The following is a 21,620-nucleotide window of genomic DNA, read 5'->3' as shown; positions in this document are numbered from 1 at the left end:
TTCCCATAATTGTATTTAATTTTGCATTAATGCTTATTAATAGGGAAATTATTGTATTATTTTGTGCTATAATAATTTTGTCCTGTCCTATTGTTCCTTGTATGTCTGTCTGGGAAAAACCAATAGGCGGATGTGAATATTCCTCAGTATTCTTGAAGGCTGTTATATAGTCACCGCTTCCTTCAGTCATTTATATTGAGACTTATTCTTAATTTACTGAATTCATTTAGTATCTTATTTATTTCTAAATCATAAGGTCTCCTTATGTCTTCTATTTGGAGACTTATCTTTTTTATTTTTTCCGTTATTTGATTATATTGTTCATACATATAATCTGTTGTGCCTAAAGTTTTTTCTACTAATTGTTCTAGTATTTTATAATTATTATCTATGCATATAAGTTTATTACTAATTTTCTTAAAAACTTCTTCTATATATGCTCCTTGTGATATCATAAGGTCTATTGTGCTATTTAGTTGTATATTTTCTTTTGTGTGGAGCATATGCTCATATTCGTTAGAAAAATAACAATTATGTTTAAATTGTTCATTTTTCTTAACTCCTCTTATTCTTTTGGAGATAATAAGATCTAAAGCTTCTAGTGTTCGATCATCCATTGCCCCGTTGTCAATTACTATACATATTGTTACGGCTAATGATATGGCTTATAGAATTAATTATCATTGTCAATAAATATATTCTATTCCTGGTCTCAAGGCAGTAGCAAAACCCTTGAGGTTGATATGCATGTGTATATTCACATGATCTCTGATTTCTTGATTCGTTATCTCGTAGTGTGATAAGAGAATCTCTTAACTGGTTTAGCCATTGATTATTTTCAAAATCAAAGTTTCTTATTATATCCATTAACTGGGATATAGGATCCATTTATCTGGATGTCCTAGATCTAAGTCCCAATGGCTGATTTATAATTTCTAGTTGTCCTTGTAACAACCTTATTAATTTTTCATAAAATAATACCTTTTGGATTAATTCCTCACAGTCACACTCTTCTAATTTACATGTGCAAGTGTAAACATAAGGTTCTCTTTGCATAATATAGCAGTTGCATCTTCTTATACCATTTTCGTTAATATATGTACCACAGTCCGTATCAACGATATGGTTTCTGTTAAAGTCCATCTGAGTTTCCCTCAGTTTGGTTATAAGTTCAGTAATATCTTCACTGTCATTAGGATTGAGCATACTGAGTGTTCTGTCAATATGGTCTGATATAAAAGACATTATTATTATGTTTGGTATGTCCGTTCAAGTTGGACGATAATATTTTATATTTAAATCTCTGGCGATAATCCGCGCTAAGATTTAAATAGTAAATTTATCCTCAGGGCTGTTAGCCCCGTACCAACAGGGTTATGCATATGCAGATGCAGTATGTTTATATATATATATTCTCTCTTCTCTCGTTTCTGGAGGTTATGGTACCTGCACCTCTTGGACCGGATCCCGGAACCAAGATCAGAGTGAGGAGGGAGAGTAGAAATTGTTAACCCTGGGCAGATAATTAGACTGCTTCAGGGACTCGTAGCAGTTGATATAACAACAGATTGTATTAAATGTATCAAGAAAATAGCCTGAAAACTTTTTCTTTGTAAAGACAGGCCAAAGGACATACCTTCCATCATATGTATTACATATTTTAACCAACATACTTACCCTGACACACGTTTGGTCCTCTGGATTATACTGAGATATGTGTGAACCAGCAAAAACTCTGGACGGTCTGGCAAGTGTTTCTTTTTACCGACTACAATTTTTCGGGACTTACTCCGGGACTTACCACGCTGCCCTACTGCCCTACCTCACCGGTGCATAGAAACACAGAGATTTTCCAGTACCAGAGTTTTTATGGTAATTTGTACACCAACAAGCCACACATATCTCAGTACCTTCCTGAGTCAGGTAAGCAGCATACAAAAAATATGTAATAACATAGATCTAGGGTCGTCTCTTGGCCTTATCGGCCTAGCCGGCCATATTCACAAGGCTAGAGTTCAGGGGTATACCTGATCGAGGTACCACGGGTCTCTGGAAGACGTACAGGGCTCCGATATCAGTTTGGGTTGGGGCTTAGGTTTTAGGAGGCTAAAACCTAACAAGTTTTCGGGAGAGGGAGAGAGAGAGAGAGAGAGAGAGAGAGCAAACTCGGAGTATTATTGCAATAGTGGAAGCTTGGGTGTTTTCTGGGTGTCTATAGAACGTTGCCCAGACACCCTTTTTATAGTAAACAAAAATACTGTACAAAGAGAACACGTGGTCAGTAGAGACAGCCGGGTACTCATTGGGCCCCATCGTCGCTTGTCGCCTTCTGTCACGTGAACGAAAAAGCAACTTTACAAAAAGTAAAAGATTCCTTTCTGCTTTTAGGGCCGGTTTTACTGTGCAACCCTAGAAAACAGTGGAATCACCAACCTACCCCTACTGTACAACCCTAATAGTAAATTACTGTACAACCCTAATAGTAACCCTAGAAAACAGTGTAATTACATTTTCATCCCTAGGGGTTAGGGCTTAGGGTTTAGGGTTTAGGGTTTAGGGTCCCCATCCCTTATTCAGGTATAGGGTTTAGGGTTTAGGGTTTTAGGGTTTAGGGTTTAGGGTTTTGGGTTTAGGGTTTTAGGGTTAGGGGTTAGGGTTTAGGGTTTAGTGTTTAGGGTTTAGGGTTTTAGGGTTTCAGGGTTTAGGGTTTTAGGGTTTAGGGTTTTAGGGTTTTGGGCTTTTAGGGTTTTGGGGTTTTAGGGTTTTAGGGTTTTTAGGGTTTAGGCCATATTAACAAGGCTAGGATAAGAGGTTATACCTTAGATCGTCTTCTGGTCCTGGAAGGCGAGATGGCTCCGATACCAGTTTGGGGTGGAGTGGTTTTAGGTTTTAGGGAGTTAAAACCTAAGTCGGTTTCGGGGAACAAGGGTTCTTGAGAAAACAAGGGAGTTTTATTGCAGTAGGAAGCTCGGTGTCTCGAGACCGTTTTCCGAGCCTCTATTTATAGTACAAAATATTACTGTACAAGGAGACACGTGTCAAGCTTTCAAAGCCGGGTACACATTGGGCCCCATCGGCGCTCGTCGTTACTTGGCACGTGACATAAAGTAACTTTACAAAAAGTAAAAGGAATCTTATACTGTTTTTAGGGCCGATTTTACTGTGCAACCCTAGAAAACAGTATAATTACATATATGCCCTTTACTGGACAACCCTAATAGTAGTTTACTTTACAACCCTAATAGTAACACTAAAAAACAGTGTAATTACAAACATACCCTTAGGGTTTAGGGTTTAGGGTACTTTAGGGTTTAGGGTTTTAGGCTAGGATACCTTCAGGGCCATGGACCAGACAGCCCAACTCATCTCCCCGGGACATTACTCACGAACGGGAAGGTTGTTGGTGGGAGTCGAACACGCTCCCACCCTTTAACATAGGGCCTGAGGCACCGTATGCTACCAACTAAGCCATGGCTTAAACCCTAAGTCAAACAGTGGAAATCGCAGAGAGTGTTTAATTCTCACAATATGATTGCAGGGGCGAAAGCTCGGTGTCCATAAACCGTTTTCCGAGGCCTTATTTATAGTACAAAATATTACTATGCATAAGGACACGTGTCAGTAAAGAGAGCCGGGTACTCATTGGGCCCCATCGTCATATTAATCATAAATGTCTCCAGGAAACAGATGCAGAAAATAATTTGGCCAATGACTCAATGAGGTACACTTAGTTTGACCTATAGGATTCCTGTTTCAGGCTTGACAGTCTTCAAGTAATGCATGAGCTAGAAGGTGACTAGGGAAGCCCTAACAACATATCGGATAGAATTTCAATATGTTTATAAATTGCATAATAGACTAATGTAATGAATCTCATACCTTTAGTCTCCCAAGCAACATAGTAATAGCGCTGTATATCACATGCAAGAGGGCTAAAAAAAATATGAGAATGTGTAATTGATGCAATCCCTCGATAGACATAAGCGGTTCAAGCCCCTGTGTAAAAAAAAATCAGATCAACTATTGATTGAAGGAATAAAAGATTGCAACTCATGAGCTGAGATCGACACAAAAAGAATTTCAGAATTGAACTGAAATAACATAACCACATGCATAGGTAAGAAGAACTGATTTACATTAAGGAAACAAGCGGAAAGCACAAAACCGGTGAAGTGAATAGAGTGGAAGGATAAAAAAGAGAATCACAAAAGTACACATGATTGATTATTCATGAATGAAATGAAGGATGGGCATCAAGTTCACACTGAAGAACTTTTCGTACCCTGGACCCTAACATAGAACAACCGAAAGAGAAGGTTTTAGCATTGCATATAAGACGATTTCTTCATTTCCCATCTGGTAGGAAGTAACTTGTGTAAATTGCAATGAGTTACAAGGAATAACTTATTTAAGTCATAAAAAGCAAGCAAATAATTCAAACAGTTAACCGAAACAAAAAGGGTAATCAAATATCAGCATTGTTCAATGACAATCCATTAAAAGGAGACTCAAGTGAGTTAACTAATTTAAGTTCTGATAAGCAGTGGTGTTAAGGTTGCTACAAGATGGTACGAACTTCCAGATCACATTCAACGAAATCTGCATTGACCTTCAAACAATTTAAATTCCATTTGACTACCGTCCACTAATAAGCAAACATGTGTCCAATGGTAAAGTTGGAGGGGTGCAAACTGGAGGTCACATGTTCAATTTTGTGAAAACAACCTCTCCACATATTATGTAGGAATAAAATCTACGTCCATCTTGTATGTCCCCAACCTGTCCACTGCGAACCCATAGTGCAAGCGTGTTGTTTACCATTTACCACCAATACTTTGTAAAAAAAATTCCTTCCCCAAGTTGCTAATAAAGATTGCTCTAGTTGGATCCCATATTCAAACCTTCTATCCTATACAAAGATTGTACCTTTTTTTGGGTAAGATTGTACCCTCTAAGTCAATAGAAGGCAAAGCAAAACAAGGGGCATGCCACCCTGGCAATAAAATTCTATCAGAATTTTTGTAATTTTACTCTCCATTGAAAGAAAAGAAAAGTGTGGTAAAAATATAAAAATTACTTACATCATTGCACTTGAAATCTGAGCCAGCCGCGGCTAAAGATCGACGTTCAAGCCATAAGAGTCTCCGACGATGCTCGTCTTCACTCGAAGCATTGCTTGTTTCTTTTTTGGCACATGGCAACATAGTGTTAGCAACCTTCGGAGAAACGCAGACTCTGATGAAGTAGGTCTGCCCGAAAGTCAACAGTAGTGAAATGAAACCCAGAATCATCAGCTCTGCAATCGATTATATATACAAGTCAGACAAACATTAGTTCACGCTCTACAAAGAACACGAACAAGTTTTGGAATACAAGTATCAAGTAGGCATCTTTACCAGCTTTAACCTTCTCCAGGGCTTCAAAAAGAGCTCTCTTGTGCCTCTCAGTAAACCACCGAATCGAAATTATGGGTTAAGCAGAGTGTAAAGGATCCAAAAAATTACAACTCTCTTGTCACCAATAAATATTAATAAATGCTAAAGTTAATGCAAAATTAATGAAATGAACGCATAAACCTCACTAACAGATAAGTAGAGAAGAGCTCAATCGGATGCGTAGAATGAAAATTGAAGCCAAAAAAACCACAAAAAATGTTTTCTTTAGTTATTTATTTAGAAGAAATTCAGTAAGGGGAAGGGAAGCGAATAGCCGGGTGCTAAAACCAAGCAGAACACAAAGAAAGGAAAAAATGAGACAAGAATTTACCGTTCCAAGTTTGTGAAGAATCTTCTCCAAGAGAATAGAGACAATGATGATAACAGCACAAACACAAGCCACGGCCCATGTCGGGGTCTGATCAAGCTCTGTCGTGGTGCCACTGCTGCTGCTGGTGGCAGCCATCACCACCATCATCCCTCCTCCAAACAAAAACCACCATAAACACGCAGAGAATGACAACGAAAACTCCATCGTCGCTTCAATTGAGAAACTTTGGATCGAGAGAGAGGGGGAGGGGGGCTTCGGTTCAGCTGAAGCAGTCTCTCTGACAGTTAAAAGTAAGCACCTTTCCACCAAACCCAGGTGAGAAAACCAAGTAAATATCCCCCAAAGAATAAATTAAGCGAGAGAAACAGCTGGTCTCTGGATCCAGCTTCAAGGAGAGAGGGAGAGAGAGGCTTGGCTGTTGAAAAGAAATGGAGATGGCTAGCTAGCTGCAAATGTAAAATGAACTTTCTGTTGTGATTAAGTGGGTGTTTATTGGATATTAAGAATTGAAACATGTAGCAACGAAATCAAAATGAGGAAACAGCATTATCATATTACTGATCAATTGAATGATACATTACCAATGAAGAACAGAAAAGGAGATTGGATGAAAAAGCCACGCCCAGAGTAGTCTCTATCTCCTTAAGACTAAATCGCCTCCCCACCGTCAGTTTGCTTCGAGGACTATAGACGACAGTCTCCCAGGATAGAATGGCCACAGCTCTGCACGGAATGGAAGCTTCACACCGGGCAACTTTCGGGAACAACAAAGGCAGCTCTCAACTCTCTCTAAGAACAAATGCAAATGCTTTGAAGGTGTGTTTTGTGAATGGTATGAAGGCCTCTATTTATAGTGCTTGGGAGGTATCACTGATTGGACGAAAATGGATTGGAAGCTCATCTACACAGATAATTCCAATATTTCTTGAAAATAATCAAAACATAGATAATTAATTGAACAGATAAAATTTGATCTGTTTGAGGCCCACGGGCTGGGCCGGGCCGAGACTCTAGATTGGGCTGGAAGTCTGTTGGCCAAAAGATCTGGAACCCATTGGTCTGTAGTCCAAAAAGAAAGGAAAGGAAAGACCTGGACTAATCTGGCCCATCACACACACGCGCGCGAACCGAACCGGACGGACGGACGGCGGCGACGCGCGCGTGGTCATTTTTGCATAAGGTACATTCTTTCCCTCCCACAAAAGCTTGGGTGCCCTTGGGCCCAAGCCATTAGTTCAACCCTCACTCCTATAAACAAGAGTTGGTTCACTAAATCCTCCAATGTGGGAGCTTTATTCTTCCTCAAACTTAGTCATGCCCAAATGGCTTACTTTGAAATAACATTTCATTCACTATATTCATGGCTTTGAACAAATGAACACACATGATTATTCTCCACATGAAACTCAATAAATTCATGTTTAGTTCCAACATATCCAATGATTGGATCTCATTTCAATTCATGGTCAAAGACATGAATTTCCAACAATCCCCCACATGAATGAAATGCAGAGATGTTATGCAGACTCGACTTAGAGAGATAGAGAGAGCTTTGGAAAATAGCTGCGTCAGGATAGATAGCTTTTGACTTTGAACCTTCCCTAGTAAAATATCATCGGATTTATTCGCTAACCAGTGAACGCGATGTCTTGAACTATTCAGCTTTTGTATAAACCAAGACAACAATATTTACACAGTTTCTTTTCCACCATCATTGGTCCCTTTTACATTCTGTCCATTTTGGCCCTGGACATGCCTGGTAATTCATGAGTGCTCTAGAGAGATTAGTCCTATCACTCTCATAGAAGCGGCCCCTTCACACTCATATAGGTGATTTCTTGTTAGAAGTATCCTGCCATACTTCAGTTGAATTTTCAACGTATAAGAATCATTAAAATCATAAATTATCCTGAACCCATGACAGGTATCACCATCTCATCATAGGAAAGAGTTAGGAATAAATTCTCTAGTGATTACTTTAAGTTCCCCCACAATTCGGTTGTCCCATTGAACCTAGATCTTGGGATCTCCAATCAGCTAGGTTGGGTTGCCAGTGTGGCAGAGCTTTAGGTTATAGACTTTAAACCCATTCCCCTCGATGAATTATATACTTGATCTCTAGTCAAGCCTTTTGTCAAAGGATCAGCAATGTTGTCCTTTGATTTAACGTAATCAATGGACATAATTCCATTTGACAAAAGCTGTCTTACGGTCTTATGTCTACGACGAATGTGTCGAGACTTACCGTTGTATATTTGATTTTGTGCCCTTCCTATTGCAGACTGACTATCGCAGTATATGCAAATAGTCGACACAGGTTTTGACCACAAAGGAATATTCTCCAAAAAATTACGAAGCCATTCGGCTTCTTCTCCAGCTCGATCTAGTGCTATAAACTCAGATTCCATAGTAGATCTAGCTATACACGTTTGTTTCGAGGATTTCCATGATATAGCTGCACCACCAAGTGTGAAGACGTATCCACTAGTGGATTTAGCATCTTCCGAATTTGAGATCCAATTCGCATCACTGTAACCTTCAATTACAGGTGGATATCTTGTGTAATGTAGTCCATAATTAGTTGTGTACCTCAGATACTTAAGGACTCTAGCTATTGCTTTCCAGTGATCCTCTCCAGGATTACTAGTGTACCGACTTAGCTTACTAACTGAGTAAGCAATGTCCGGACGAGTACAATTCATTAGGTACATTAGGCTACCAATGATCCGTGAGTACTCCAATTGAGATACACTAGGACCTTCATTCTTTTTGAGATGAAGATTCACGTCTACAGGTGTTCTCGCTGTGGTACTGTTATCTTTGTCAAATCTATTGAGCACCTTTTCAATGTAGTGTGACTGAGATAATGCGTAACCATCCATTGTTTTGGTAATCTTGATTCCAAGGATGACATTTGCAAGACCTAAGTCTTTCATGTCGAATTTGCTTAGTAGCTTTAACAATATTATTATCACTACCAATGATAATCATATCGTCCACATATAAGCAACTAATGACATAGTCTGATGATGTGTTCTTCATATACACACATTTGTCACATTCATTAATGAGAAAGCCATTTGACATCATCACTTGGTCAAATTTTTCATGTCATTGTTTTGGAGCTTGTTTTAGTCTATATAGAGACTTCACAAGTTTGCATACCTTCTTCTCTTTTCCTGAAACCACAAACCCTTCGGGTTGCTCCATGCAGATTTCTTCATCTAAATTACCATTCAAGAATGCCTTTTTCACATCCATTTGATGGATTTCTAGATTGCATAATGCCGCAAAGGCAATTAGAAGCCTTATAGACGTTATTCTTGAAACAGGGGAATAGGTATCAAAATAATCTACTCCCTCTATTTGTTTGTAGCCTTTAACTACAAGTCGAGCCTTGTATTTATCAATTGATCCATCAGCCTTCATCTTTCTTTTAAAGACCCACTTCGAACCCAATGGTTTACTTCTAGGAGGTAAATCCACTAGTTCCCAGGTGTGGTTTTGAATGATGGACTCAATTTCATTGTCTATTGCCTCCTTCCATGATGGAACTTCAGGGGTAGACATTGCTTCCTTGAAGCTTTGAGGTTCCTTTTCTACCAAGAATGATAGAAAGTCAGGACCAGAAGAAGTAGAAGTCCTTGTTCTTTTACTTCATCTTGGTTCTTCTTCAACATTTTGATGTGAAGTTCCTTCTTTCTCATTTTGAGTCACAGCTTTATGAGTTCGTTTAAGAGTGCTCATTTCATGTGTACTTTTGTGAGGAAACACATTCTCAAAGAATGAAGCATTTCTAGATTCAATAATCGTATTCTCACGTACTTCAAAATTTTCTGATTTATGAACTAGAAATCGATATGCACTAATGTTGTGAGCATATCCAATAAACACGCAGTCAACCGTTTTAGGTCCTATTTTGATCTTTTTCGGATCAGGGATTGTAACCTTTGCAAGACAGCCCCACACTCTTAAGAATTTGTAGGAAGGTGCTCGACCTTTCCACAATTCATATGGAGTTTTATCCATCTTCTTGTGAGGTATCTTATTTAGAACGTAATTTGCGGAAAGCAAGGCTTCCCCCCACAAATTATGGGGTAAACCAGAACTTATTAGCATTGCATTTATCATTTCCTTTAACGTTCTATTTTTTCGTTCAGCTATCCCATTTTGTTGGGGTGTGTACGGCGCTGTAGTTTGATGAATGATTCCATTTTCGGCACACAGTGATTGAAATGGTGACTCATATTCACCACCTCTATCACTTCTTAACATTTTAATTTTCTTGTTGAGTTGGTTCTCAACCTCAACTTTGTATTGCTTGAATGCTTCTATAGCTTCATCTTTGCTTCTTAGCAAAAATACGTAACAATACCTTGTGCAATCGTCGATGAATGTAATGAAATATTTTTTTCCACCTCTTGTTTGCACAAATTTTAAATCACATATATATGTGTGAATTAAATCCAAAGGTTCACTATTTCTTTCAATTGAGTGAAATGGTGCCTTTGCCAATTTAGCTTCTACACATGTTTCACACTTTTGATTCATGTCTAAGCTAAATTTAGGTATTAGGTTCATGTTAATTAATCGACGTAAAGTCCCAAAATTAACATGTCCTAATCTGCCATGCCATACATTACACGACTCAAGCAAGTAAGTAGAAGATGCAATATTATTAGCACGATTCACAGTCATTATATTCATTTTGAACAGACCATCAACTAGATAACCCCTCCCCACATACATCCCATTCTTAATAAGAGTAAATTTTTCAGATTCAAAAACAAGTTTGAATCCTTTCTTGCTGAGCAGTGACCCTGACACTAAATTCTTGCGAATTTCAAGCACATGCAGCACGCCAAGGAGAGTCAGCTCCTTTCCGGAGGTCATCTTCAGAACCACGTCACCAACACCATCAACTCTGGCGGTAGCAGCATTTCCCATGCAGATATCCTGATTCACTATGGGATGGTATGAGGAGAACATCTCCCTACTAGAACACACATGGCGAGTACCTCCAGTATCCACCCACCATTCTCTGGGATTTCCAGTCAGATTGCACTCAGAGATCATTGCACAGAGGTTCATCTCTTCCAGATCCTGTTCAACTCCAGTAAGGTGTGCCTGTGCCTTCTTTTTCTGATCAGGCTTCTGGCCTTTCCTTGAGTGGCAATCCTTGGCTCGATGCCCCTCCTTGTCACACACAAAGCACTTGCCCTTGAACCTTTTAGAGCCATTCTTGTTGACTCCACCAAACTTCCTCTTAGAGGGCTTGTTTGTCTCCACCACATTGGCCTTTACCTCCTTATGCTTGTACCCCTTCTTCTCATTGTTGCGATTGTCTTCCTCAATCCTTAACTTCAGAGTCAAGTCATCAAAGCTCATCTCTTTTGTCTTGTGCTTGAGATAACTCTTGAACTCTTTCCAGCTAGGTGGGAGCTTCTCAATAACCGCAGCCACTTGGAATGACTCACTCAATATCATCCCCTCAGCCAGGATCTCATTTATGATGACCTCTAACTCCTCTGTCTGAGTTACCACTTTCTTAGAATCCACCATATGGTATTCTAGAAAACGAGCCACCACGAACTTCTTTGATCCAACATCCTCTGTTTTATATTTCTTCTCTAAAGCCGCCCAGAGTGCTTTAGACATGGGGAAAGTACTGTACACACCGTACAGACTGTTAGTCAGACCATTGAGGATGGTGTTCTTGCACATATAATCTGAATGCTTCCATGCATCCACCGCAGCTACAGCAGCAACATTCTGAGTGTTGGCATCTGCGTCATCCAACTTGGGTGCATCCTCTTTGAGAAATTTGGCCAGATTCAAGGTGGTTAGGTAGAAGTGCATCTTTTGTTGCCACCTCTTGAAATCTGACCAAATTTCTCAGGCTTCTCACCATGCAGGTTAACATGGAACGTTGTTGGGACAGCAACGGTGACTTGCTGAATGCCACCGACAGCATTCCCACCATTCACTCCAGCGGAGTTCATTGTTGGCACGACAGGGATGTTTCCTCCAACCACGTTGGCAGTCATGTTTTCTCCCACGTTAGTCATAGTGATAACTACAAATTAACACACCAGAAATTAGTAAAAGTTTCAATTCGAGGAATGAACCATAAACATAAACGATTTAGTCTTAAGATTGTTGTCTTCAAGTGGGTGTTTATTGGATATTAAGAATTGAAACATGTAGCAACGAAATCAAAATGAGGAAACAGCATTACCATATTACCGATCAATTGAATGATACATTACCAATGAAGAACAGAAAAGGAGATTGGATGAAAAAGGCAAGCCCAGAGTAGTCTCTGTCTCCTTAAGACTAAATCGCCTCCCCACCGTCAGTTTGTTTCAAGGACTATAGACGACAGTCTCCCAGGATAGAATGGCCACAGCTCTGCATGGAATGGAAGCTTGACACCGGGCAACTTTCGGGAACAACAAAGGCAGCTCTCAACTCTCTCTAAGAACAAATACAAATGCTTTGAAGGTGTGTTTTGTGAATGGTATGAAGGCCTCTATTTATAGTGCTTGGGAGGTATCACTGATTGGACGAAAATGGATTGGAAGCTCATCTACACAGATAATTCCAATATTTCTTGAGAATAAACCCTCAATTTGATCTGTTTGTTCTAGACAGATAAATGTTAATCTGTTATTCATTTATCTGTTTGAGCCCCACGGGCTGGGCCTGGTGTTGGCCAAAAGATCTTGCCCATCACACACACGCGCGCGAACCGAACCGGACGGACGGACAACTTTCGGGAACAACAAAGGCAGCTCTGCACGGAATGGAAGCTTCACACCGGGCAACTTTCGAGAACAACAAAAATGCTTTGAAGGTGTGTTTTGTGAATGGTATGAAGGTCTCTATTTATAGTGCTTTGGAGGTGCCCATTGTGGGCCGGGTGTTGGCCAAAAGATTTGGCCCATCACACACACACGTGCGCGTGGTCATTTTTGCATAAGGTACATTCTTTCCCTCCCACAAAAGCTTGGGTGCCCTTGGGCCCAAACCATTAGTTCAACCCTCACTCCTATAAACAAGAGTTGGTTCACTAAATCCTCCAATGTGGGACTTTTATTCTTTCTCAAACTTAGTCATGTCCAAATGGCTTACTTTGAAATAACATTTCATTCACTATATTCATGGCTTTGAACAAGTGAACACACATGATTATTCTCCACATGAAACTCAATAAATTCATGTTTAATTCCAACATATCCAATGATTGGATCTCATTTCAATTCATGGTCAAAGACATGAATTTCCAACACTTTCCGCCAGAGCAAAGCCAGAAAAACAAATATTATTTTAGCTGAATACTCAGCTTCAACAACATGCATCAACACCGTACAATATATCAAATATTACATGGAGCACACGGTTCATTCTCAGTAGACGCGCTACAATCACAGCGTGTTCGATGGACGTCTACATATCATAAAGTGGAGACCTGAGATGAGATGAGATGAGAGATGTCTAAATCATCCTCAGTTGACGTTTTGTCCATTTTTCAAATATGAAAAATTGAAAATGCATGCCTTCACACTCTACTTACGGATATTTTGTCGCCACTGATTAAATTAAAATTTTCCAGTACTGTATTTAATTTAGAGGTTAAAAAAGACTGTCCTTGGGTGAGACACAGCTGTAAAGCTTTTCCCCTTTTTCGTTCGAATTCCATTAGTATATATATGGCAAAAAGAAACTTTTCGTCCCTTAATTATGGGACAAGTTTTATTTTTGTCTCTAAATTTTTTTTTCTTCCATTTACGTCCCTCAACTATTGAAAAATATCATTTTTGTCCTTTTAAGTGAGATTGAGGTTGGAAAAAACCTGATCTGAAGAACAATATGATGCCATGTAGGATTTTTCAATGGCCGGATTTATTCGAGGGATAAATATGATACTTTTCCATAGTTGGGGGACGAAAAAGGGCAAAAAAAAAATTAAGGGACGAAAATAAACTCCACCAATAGTTGAGGGATGAAAAGTACTCTTTTGCCGTATATATATCTATCTGTAATTCTATATATGTGTGTGTATATTATATATGGGGTTTTGTTAAACATTATCCCGTTTCGGATAACCAATCATGGATGATTTATAAACTTAAATCCATCCCCCCACATCCTACGAGATCTTTTCTTAGGCTCATGTGAATTGGGCTTAGCCCACTTATTTAGATTTAAAGAAAAATAAAGTCGTGCAGACCCATTGTATTGGTAGAAATCGGACAATTCAAAACAGATAATATTATTGTTGTGTATGGAGATGTGGATGGGAAACAAAGTCTTGCGGACCTAATGTATCCATAGGAATCGGACAACTCAAAATGGATAATATTGTTAGTGTGTATGGGGGTATGAATTTATAATATTGGTGTGTACGAAAATATTATTGGTGTATATGAGGGTGTGGATTTATAATATTGATATGAATGGTGGTGTGAATTTATAAGAGATGTAGTTGGCAAGTCCACCTAAGTTGACCACACCAAAATCTCTCGAGCTCCCAAGATTTTTCAGTCTATATAACTGTATCAGCTGCCACTTGCCAGGGTTGAATTTATTCATTAAAATATGTAAGAAGATTCCTACGGCAAAGATTTTAAATATCTGTAAGGGAACTTTAATACTCTACGTACATGCCTGCAAAACTTAAAAAGATAGAGAAGAGCTGCAACCAGAGTGAATACATACCTGAAAAAGATAGAGAAGATCTGCAATGGGAGGGGGGCTGAAGAAGATGATGACGTTTGTAGATGTGAAAGAAAAAGGAAAGAGGATAAATTTTAGGGTTTAGCTCAAATGAATAAACAACCTGTTTTGTTTTGATATTTGTTACAATTTACGCGTATTTTTCATTTCAATTTATAACAAATCCATGTCAGATAATGAAATCCACGTCAACAACATTTGACGGAAAATTAGTTAGAAGGGCTAACGTGGTCCCTTTTTCTTAGTATAAGGTCTTCGTTGGCACGAAAAAAAAGTAGAGAGGTCTGATTGACCCTTTTTCGTAAGTAGAAGGGCTTTTTCGTTACTTGTCCCAAATTTGTAAGAAGATTACTACGGCAGAGATTTTAAATATATGTAAGGGAACTTCAATACTCTACGTACATGCCTACAAAACTTAAAAATTAAATTGAAAAAGATAGAAGGATTTGTTTGTCACAACTCACATATAATGAACTTCAATTCCTCCTCAACAGTCAAAACTACCTTAAATCATCATTTCGTCATTGAAAACGGCACATGGATGATAGAAATATCAAATATGTTGCATTAACTAATATTTAGGTTATTATTATTATATAAAATCGTACAAAATAAATAAGCTTCATTGAAGATGTATGTGTGTAACCTTGAAACTCAATACATTGAACATCCATGTTCTGTCAAAATTAGTGGGTCCATTTTCAGAATGACAAGTTTTGGACAGATACATACAGAAGCAGAGATTCTTTAAAGCCCAAAAACTTTTATTCCGAAGCTGAAAGCTCAGATCTATGATAATAATGGTAGTGCAACGTTTTCTATGTGCACTGTGCCACTGTCCAGAGATTAATTGGGCCAATCATACATTTGGGCTTGGGCTGTAGTTTGTACATCATGTGTTTAGAAAAGTGGCCCGGGGGTAACTAACTGAGCCATTCTCGATCCATTATTCATTTGGGCCTCAGATCCAATTTCTCTCCGTGTCGATGTTATCGAGCAAGAAGAAGGAAGAAAGGGAGGCAACAAACCATCTTCAATTCTTCATCAGTCGGTCTTGTATTTGTATGAGTGCTCGCCTTCGGGATTCTCGCTTTTTCCTCTCGAAATTCGGATTACAGGATTTCCAGAGGCAACCATGACTGCTCTTGCAACTTCTTCCTCCTTACTAGCAATAACAAATCCATCCGCCAACTTTTTATCCTCTGGTAATCCCCGTTTCTGCTTCCTCACTCTCCTTTGTTATTTCTTTATTTCTTTTATTTTTCCACTTCTTTTACCTGATTATGTATAATCTGTGCTCTTTCTTTATTCGTGTACGCAAGTTAAATTGTTCGCTTTTGGGATCGAGAAATGAAGTCGATATGCCCAATAAGTTAATATGATTTCTCCCATGTAAATTGAGGAGATTGGCGGTGGTTATGTAATGCTGCTTTATTTTCGAAGAGAACCCAGAAGTTAGATTGTCGTAAAGGATGAAACACAGTTCATTTCTTGCACATATAATATCAGTAGAAGCCCATTTGGTGTTTTGTTTTTTTTCTTCCCCTCTTTAAATGGTATTTAGATTGACATGGATTAATGATTATTGTTTATTCAAAGAATCGGGCCATTTGGAAATCCATTTTGAGGTAAAACTCTCTGAACTCATTCAAAGAGATGTGCTCCTCCAATAATGCTTTACCCTAGTGCATCTCTAGGTTATTTTAACTTCTAGAATTACATGGCATGTCAATATGATGTTTTATGTCCTTCAAATACGTATTTCCTTGAGCTCGTTCGTATGATCAAATTTGTTTGTTTATGGTTTTTCGTGGATGCATTTTCTTGTATGGAATTTTTTTCTTGCCTGCTTTGATTCTTATCGTTATATTTTCTATAATGCTTTGGTTGAACATACACCATATGCCAGTTGTAATTCTGGATACGGCGTTATACTTCATGCAACTATTCTCATTTATAGCTCACTGATATTGTGCCAAGCAGTTATGTTTTGTTAATATGTTTATTGGATTTTCATTTGTTTACCTGCCTATTTTATGATAGGTTCCCCTTTGAAGTCGAAGAACCAGTTCCTTGTGAGCATTAACCCCTCTACTCTGTCTGGTGAAGCAACACGTGCTACGTGTAGAAGGCCACTCAGAGTTCAAGCCAGGTATGTATGTTACGATGATTGGCACTCCATTATGAGCTTTGGAAACATTGACATGCTAAAAATAATGTGTTTTCCCACGATATACCTTTATAACGAAAAAACAAGTGTCCTCAACTCTTGTTGCTCGAAGCCACCACTAGCATTCACTTACTTTGCATCGAACAATAAAAAGAGTTTTTGTCGATTTTGCCACTTTGAATTCGAAGTGCAAATGAAGCGCATGCATGCATAGCTTGTTAAACAAGCTCTTTTTGTCTGGAAATATTTCTCCGACTTTCAAAACAGCATATGAATCATCATGTACAACAAGTGAGATCATATTACCACAGCTTTGTGACGCACCAATTGAATTAGAACCGGCAAATCCAGCATTACCCTCAGAAGAAAAATTTTCCTGGGCAGTTGTATGATCATTGGCGTTAACTTCTGATATATTTATCTCAGGTTCGTTACAATCATCAATGTTCCGGCTGAATCCAACTATGTCAGGTTCATCAAACAATTCTGTATCTGCAATATCATATCGATTATCATTTAACTCAAAATTTACCTCAGTATCATCATCATATACCTCTCTATCAGTGTTTGAAATGCATAGAGATGTCCCAGGTATGTTCTTGTCGTTGTTGCATCGTACAAAAAAATGAACATCCCTGTCACCTTCAATCTCAACAGGTTCAGTTGGACCATGGACATTGAAAATATACTTCAATTGGATGTTATGTGTCCGACTATCGACATTGGTCAATTCGTACACCATATCCAATAATTGGTTGTAGGAAATGTCATTTAGAATGATCATGCCCTTACTCTTCCCACCCTTATATGCATAACTGAGACCAACCTTTTCCCAAGACCCACAATAACGAACCAATATGCTAACCTCGTCCATTTCTGAATCACAAAATAAGTGAGTATTCAACCAAAAAATTCAATGAAAAGTAACAGGGTTATCAACCAAAACTTGCATCTGAAATATTAAAAACCAAAAACATGCAATTTGTCAACGAAACAGGCACAAATTATACACGTTTAGCAACGAAAAAGTAAAACAGTTATCAACGAAATACTTGCAATTTGTATGATATAAGAAAAGTAAAACAGTTATCAACTAAAAAAGCTATCGATATCAACGACAATACAGACATTTAGCAACGAGATTACACACGTTTAGCAACCAAAATATACACGTTTAGCAACCAAAATACACAAGTTTAGCAACGAAATATATTTACTGGTGTTTTTATTACACTAACAGAATGGTGAAGTGTAGTGTAAACTTTCTGCCATTTACGATTGGTCGAACCATCTTATGCGCTATACATCTAGCCATAGTTAAAGTTGTTGGGTGAGAAACCCACTTCATTGAAATCGTGATATTATCAACCATATAAATGTTTTATCAACGAAAAATTGCCTGAGTTAAACGAAAACTATCAAAGTAACCAACGAAAAATTTGTCTCACATCAACGAAAAAACATTTATCAACGAAATATTTGTACTGGTATAGTAACTCATAAAATGCACTACACTAGCCCTAGTTTGGTGCTATCTTCCTTCTCGACTTAAATGACAAGATTTTTTAGCACAAAATGTTGTACGGTAAAATGCAGACTCGGTGAAGGAGGAGACGAAGGGTTGGACACTTAGCGACCACGGTGAGCACTTATATGTTCTAGGTGAACAAATACGGAGCTTGCGTTGCCGACTTTAGGCTTGTTTGCGTCTTCGATGACGTCGCTATGGCAGCTTACGGAGCTTAAACGTCCCGATACTTCAACCTTGAAGATTTGAGCTTTAGCTTATGGATTTCACTAGATCTGTGACAAATTTTGAATGAAAGAGGTATAGATGGGTGGTTTTACTGGGTTTGAAGGAGAGAGAGAGTGGTTTCGTAGAGGGAGAGGAGTGCTTTTGGGAGGGAAAACCATTTTTAAGGTTTAAGAAAGAGGTGATACATGAAAAGACGTGAAAGGATATGAATGTCTTTTCCTTTGACAAAAGGGTTATATTTAAGTGTTTTGAAAAGAATAGTTAGATTTAAAAATTGTTTATTAGCGAGAGTTATTTTTCAAAAAAACCCAAATCTTAAAGCCAAACGATCAACCACAGAGCTCACTACGAAAAATCACCTAGCAATTCACGAAAAACAAAATCACCCAGGACCTTCATGACCACCTAGAATCTTGATAGAATCGAATCGAACCAACAGATGCACGACCTCCGTAGATGTGTATTTGACAGATTGATTTGTATTTGGCCTGCTGAGATCTTCATCTCTGATTTTCTGAGAGCATGACTTTCTATTGTTTTGATACTTTTTTATATTTATTTTATTTCTTATAGTGTGTTTGTGGCTTCACTGGCTTATCATCGCGTGCTGAGGTAGGTGATTTGGTGGTCTTCTGAATTTTGTTTGCTGTGTTAGAACGATTTGATTGAATAGTCTTTAGTGGTTTTTTTGCGCTTTGCTTCTCATGTGAAGAAAAAAACTGAATTTGTGCAGCTATTCTTCTCCTTGCAAGCTCAGTTGAATCAAAAGGATGCTTTTTGCCTTAGGCGTGTTCACTAAAGCGCTGGTAATATCTACCTACTTAGGCATTTTAAGTGATGCGTGTAAGATGTGGCTACTGCAGGAATTTTAACTGAATTTGTGTCATTCTTTTGATATTGTTTTGCTGAGTATGCATTGACTACATATAGCCAATTGTGCTTCTGTGAAACAGTTTACAATAAAAACACGTACACAAATAAAAATGTCTGAATTAGGAAAGGCATTCGCTACAGAAAGCCAGACAAGCAATGGATGGATACTAGGTTCCAGCAACATGGCCTGTTGTTATTGAAAGGTAACATGGGAATGTCTCTTTAGTTTTTCATTAGAATCAGTTTCAAAACTCTATCTGAAGAGAGACTCAAAAGTCAAATCCACCCTCTGTGGTTACTTTTGCTGTCAGCAATGGGTGAATACTACTTACAATAATGCCAGGTGCCCTAAATTCCAAACAATCCAGGTTGCATCACCATCCTTTTTTCATTGTGCTTTAGGTCTGCTTATTTTGTTTCTTGCTATTGCTTATCTTATTCAGTATTATTAAATGTTTGAGCATCATACTTTTCCATTAAAAATGAACCATGTCTCAGGTATCATGCTGCTATTCAGACATGCTTGATGTGGATTTGCTTCGAACCAATCGGCGATCCTGGTATTCCTCTCTGCCACTCAGATCAGGTTCTTTTCCTTCTTTAATTTTTGGGTGTTTCACTCTGAATATCATAAGGTACAGAATTATTTTCCTCTCGATTTGTTACTTTAAGGGCAGAACCCTAGGTCTCTTTGGATTTTTAAGTCAGTTGATTCTTTTGTTTATCTCTGTCTGTGTGGCTATTATCAGCCGTGGCGCTAGACGTTTTTGTGCGGAAGCCCTGGATTAAGGTATTAACTTTCTTGCTCTTTTTAATTTTATGAGTCCTTATTTAAATGAGTTTCTCTGAAATTGTTCTTACTGAATTAGGAGACAAAAAGGCAGACACGGTCAAAAGATATATAAAACTGTTATGAGATCAAACAATCTGGAGTGGGTATTGGAGGTTTAATAACAGTGCCGGGTAAGATAGCTTGGTTTGCCAAGGTTTGATTCTCTGTCAGATGTGTATTCTTTCACATCCTTGATAGTTTTTGCTGAGAATTATATATACATGCCTTTCACCAGTTTTTGCTGAGCACGATGTATCCATGCCTTTCACCCTTTGATTTTTTACTGCTGTGTTCTTATGATTTTTTATCAAATAATGCCACATGCAGTAATTAGCACATATATCGACCATGACAATGCACTTTGACTCTCCACACACAAACAAATCTATCATCATTTATCTTCTTTATTACATAAAGAGTGATGCAATTAAAAGGATAAAAATTAAAATAAGAAGAGTGATGCTATTTGTTTCTTCATTTGTTACAGTTTCTTGGTTGCCAGTTGTTGGTCTGCTTTTGTTCTTCATCCTGCAAATTTGCTTTGTAACGTAGATGTCTAAGCCTTTTTTTGTGAAACATAGATGTCTAAACTGCATTTGTTAATGATGATGATGATGTGCATTTACAGTTCTCTGTGAAAGCCTCTACCAATCTTAGCTCAAATGGTGAGGAAGGGAGGATGATGATACGCAAGGACAAGGATTGATGGAAGATGTAAATGATTGAAGAGGATTAGAGGCAATAATCCTGCCTTAAGTCACCTACTGGTCTTGAAGTTTTGATGAAGACCTGCAGGGCTTTTGAGAAAGACCAGTGTCACTGTCATTTCAAAACACTGATCAAAGCTACTGAGTATCATTATTTCATTCTTTGTTCATTTTATTTCCTCCTTTTCCCTCGGATGAGTATCGTACTGTTGACTACTGCTCTTTTAAATCATTATTTTCTTGCTTCATTTCATATCTGCACAGCATCTTGGTAAATACACCATTGAACTTATATGTTGAAATCTGCAAGATAGTGACTCATTTATCTTCCAAAAATAGAGACACAAATTTCTAACGTCCCGCTGCAAGGCGCGGGGGTTATCACTAGTCATTATTTATAAATGCTTGAGGGATTTCTTTTCTTAATTAATGCATCGTTTTTGTCATATCTGCTGGATCTTGCATCGACTCTCTATCTTCAAAGGCTTTTCTAAAACTCGTCTATGTCATTGATAAGTTTGACCGCTTTCCGCTGTAGTGACTTTATGCGAACTCCATCACTTAAATCTGAAAGTAGGAAGTTTCTACTTTCTAGCCACTTATGGTTACCTATAAAGCATTTATTTGATCGTGTCTTGTCATAAATGTTTTTGCATCATGTTTGATTTATTTTCACTTGATTGTTTATGAGTTGTTTATCCAGTACGTCCTTGACTTAAATGGATAGGAAGTCGGCTCTAGCCACTGACGGTTTACTGATAGGTACAAGTCATGGGG

At 38.2% G+C, this 21,620-nt stretch overlaps 2 protein-coding genes across 2 annotated transcripts; one reads left to right on the top strand and one right to left on the bottom strand.

Moving 5' to 3' along the window:
- Positions 1-3,849: 3,849 nt before the first annotated feature.
- On the bottom strand, positions 3,850-6,228 carry LOC119985328 (MLO-like protein 10). The gene is made up of 4 exons (XM_038829594.1): positions 5,767-6,228; positions 5,397-5,454; positions 5,082-5,296; positions 3,850-3,996 (listed from the first exon to the last, which is right to left on the bottom strand). Exons 1-4 carry the CDS (start codon positions 5,968-5,970, stop codon positions 3,874-3,876), a joined length of 600 nt encoding a protein of 199 aa, XP_038685522.1. The 5' UTR covers positions 5,971-6,228; the 3' UTR covers positions 3,850-3,873.
- A 6,343-nt stretch (positions 6,229-12,571) lies between these two features.
- Positions 12,572-21,096, top strand: LOC119985614. Its single transcript, XM_038829901.1, has 9 exons — positions 12,572-12,638; positions 15,471-15,710; positions 16,549-16,657; positions 17,102-17,146; positions 19,005-19,043; positions 19,803-19,864; positions 20,054-20,094; positions 20,174-20,290; positions 20,765-21,096. Exons 1-8 carry the CDS (start codon positions 12,572-12,574, stop codon positions 20,207-20,209), a joined length of 639 nt encoding a protein of 212 aa, XP_038685829.1. The 3' UTR covers positions 20,210-20,290; positions 20,765-21,096.
- Positions 21,097-21,620: the final 524 nt, after the last annotated feature.

The sequence above is a fragment of the Tripterygium wilfordii genome, chromosome 19 (genome assembly GCF_013401445.1).
Source record: "Tripterygium wilfordii isolate XIE 37 chromosome 19, ASM1340144v1, whole genome shotgun sequence".
In the NCBI taxonomy this organism is placed as follows: Eukaryota; Viridiplantae; Streptophyta; class Magnoliopsida; order Celastrales; family Celastraceae; genus Tripterygium; species Tripterygium wilfordii.
Note: the sequence above shows the minus strand (reverse complement) of the source record. Positions and strands in the feature narration are given on the sequence as shown.

Excerpts from the sequence above, each read along its gene's own strand:
- LOC119985614 (XM_038829901.1), top strand. The coding sequence starts at position 12,572 with ATGGAAGCTTCACACCGGGCAACTTTCGAGAACAACAAAAATGCTTTG. Across the intron at positions 15,711-16,548 it reads CGCCAACTTTTTATCCTCTG|GTTCCCCTTTGAAGTCGAAG; the intron begins GTAATCCCCGTT and ends ATTTTATGATAG. Across the intron at positions 16,658-17,101 it reads CCACTCAGAGTTCAAGCCAG|GTTCGTTACAATCATCAATG; the intron begins GTATGTATGTTA and ends TATTTATCTCAG.
- LOC119985328 (XM_038829594.1), bottom strand. The coding sequence starts at position 5,970 with ATGGAGTTTTCGTTGTCATTCTCTGCGTGTTTATGGTGGTTTTTGTTT. Across the intron at positions 5,297-5,396 it reads CCTGGAGAAGGTTAAAGCTG|AGCTGATGATTCTGGGTTTC; the intron begins GTAAAGATGCCT and ends AATCGATTGCAG. Across the intron at positions 3,997-5,081 it reads CAGATTTCAAGTGCAATGAT|GGGCTTGAACCGCTTATGTC; the intron begins GTAAGTAATTTT and ends TTTTTTACACAG.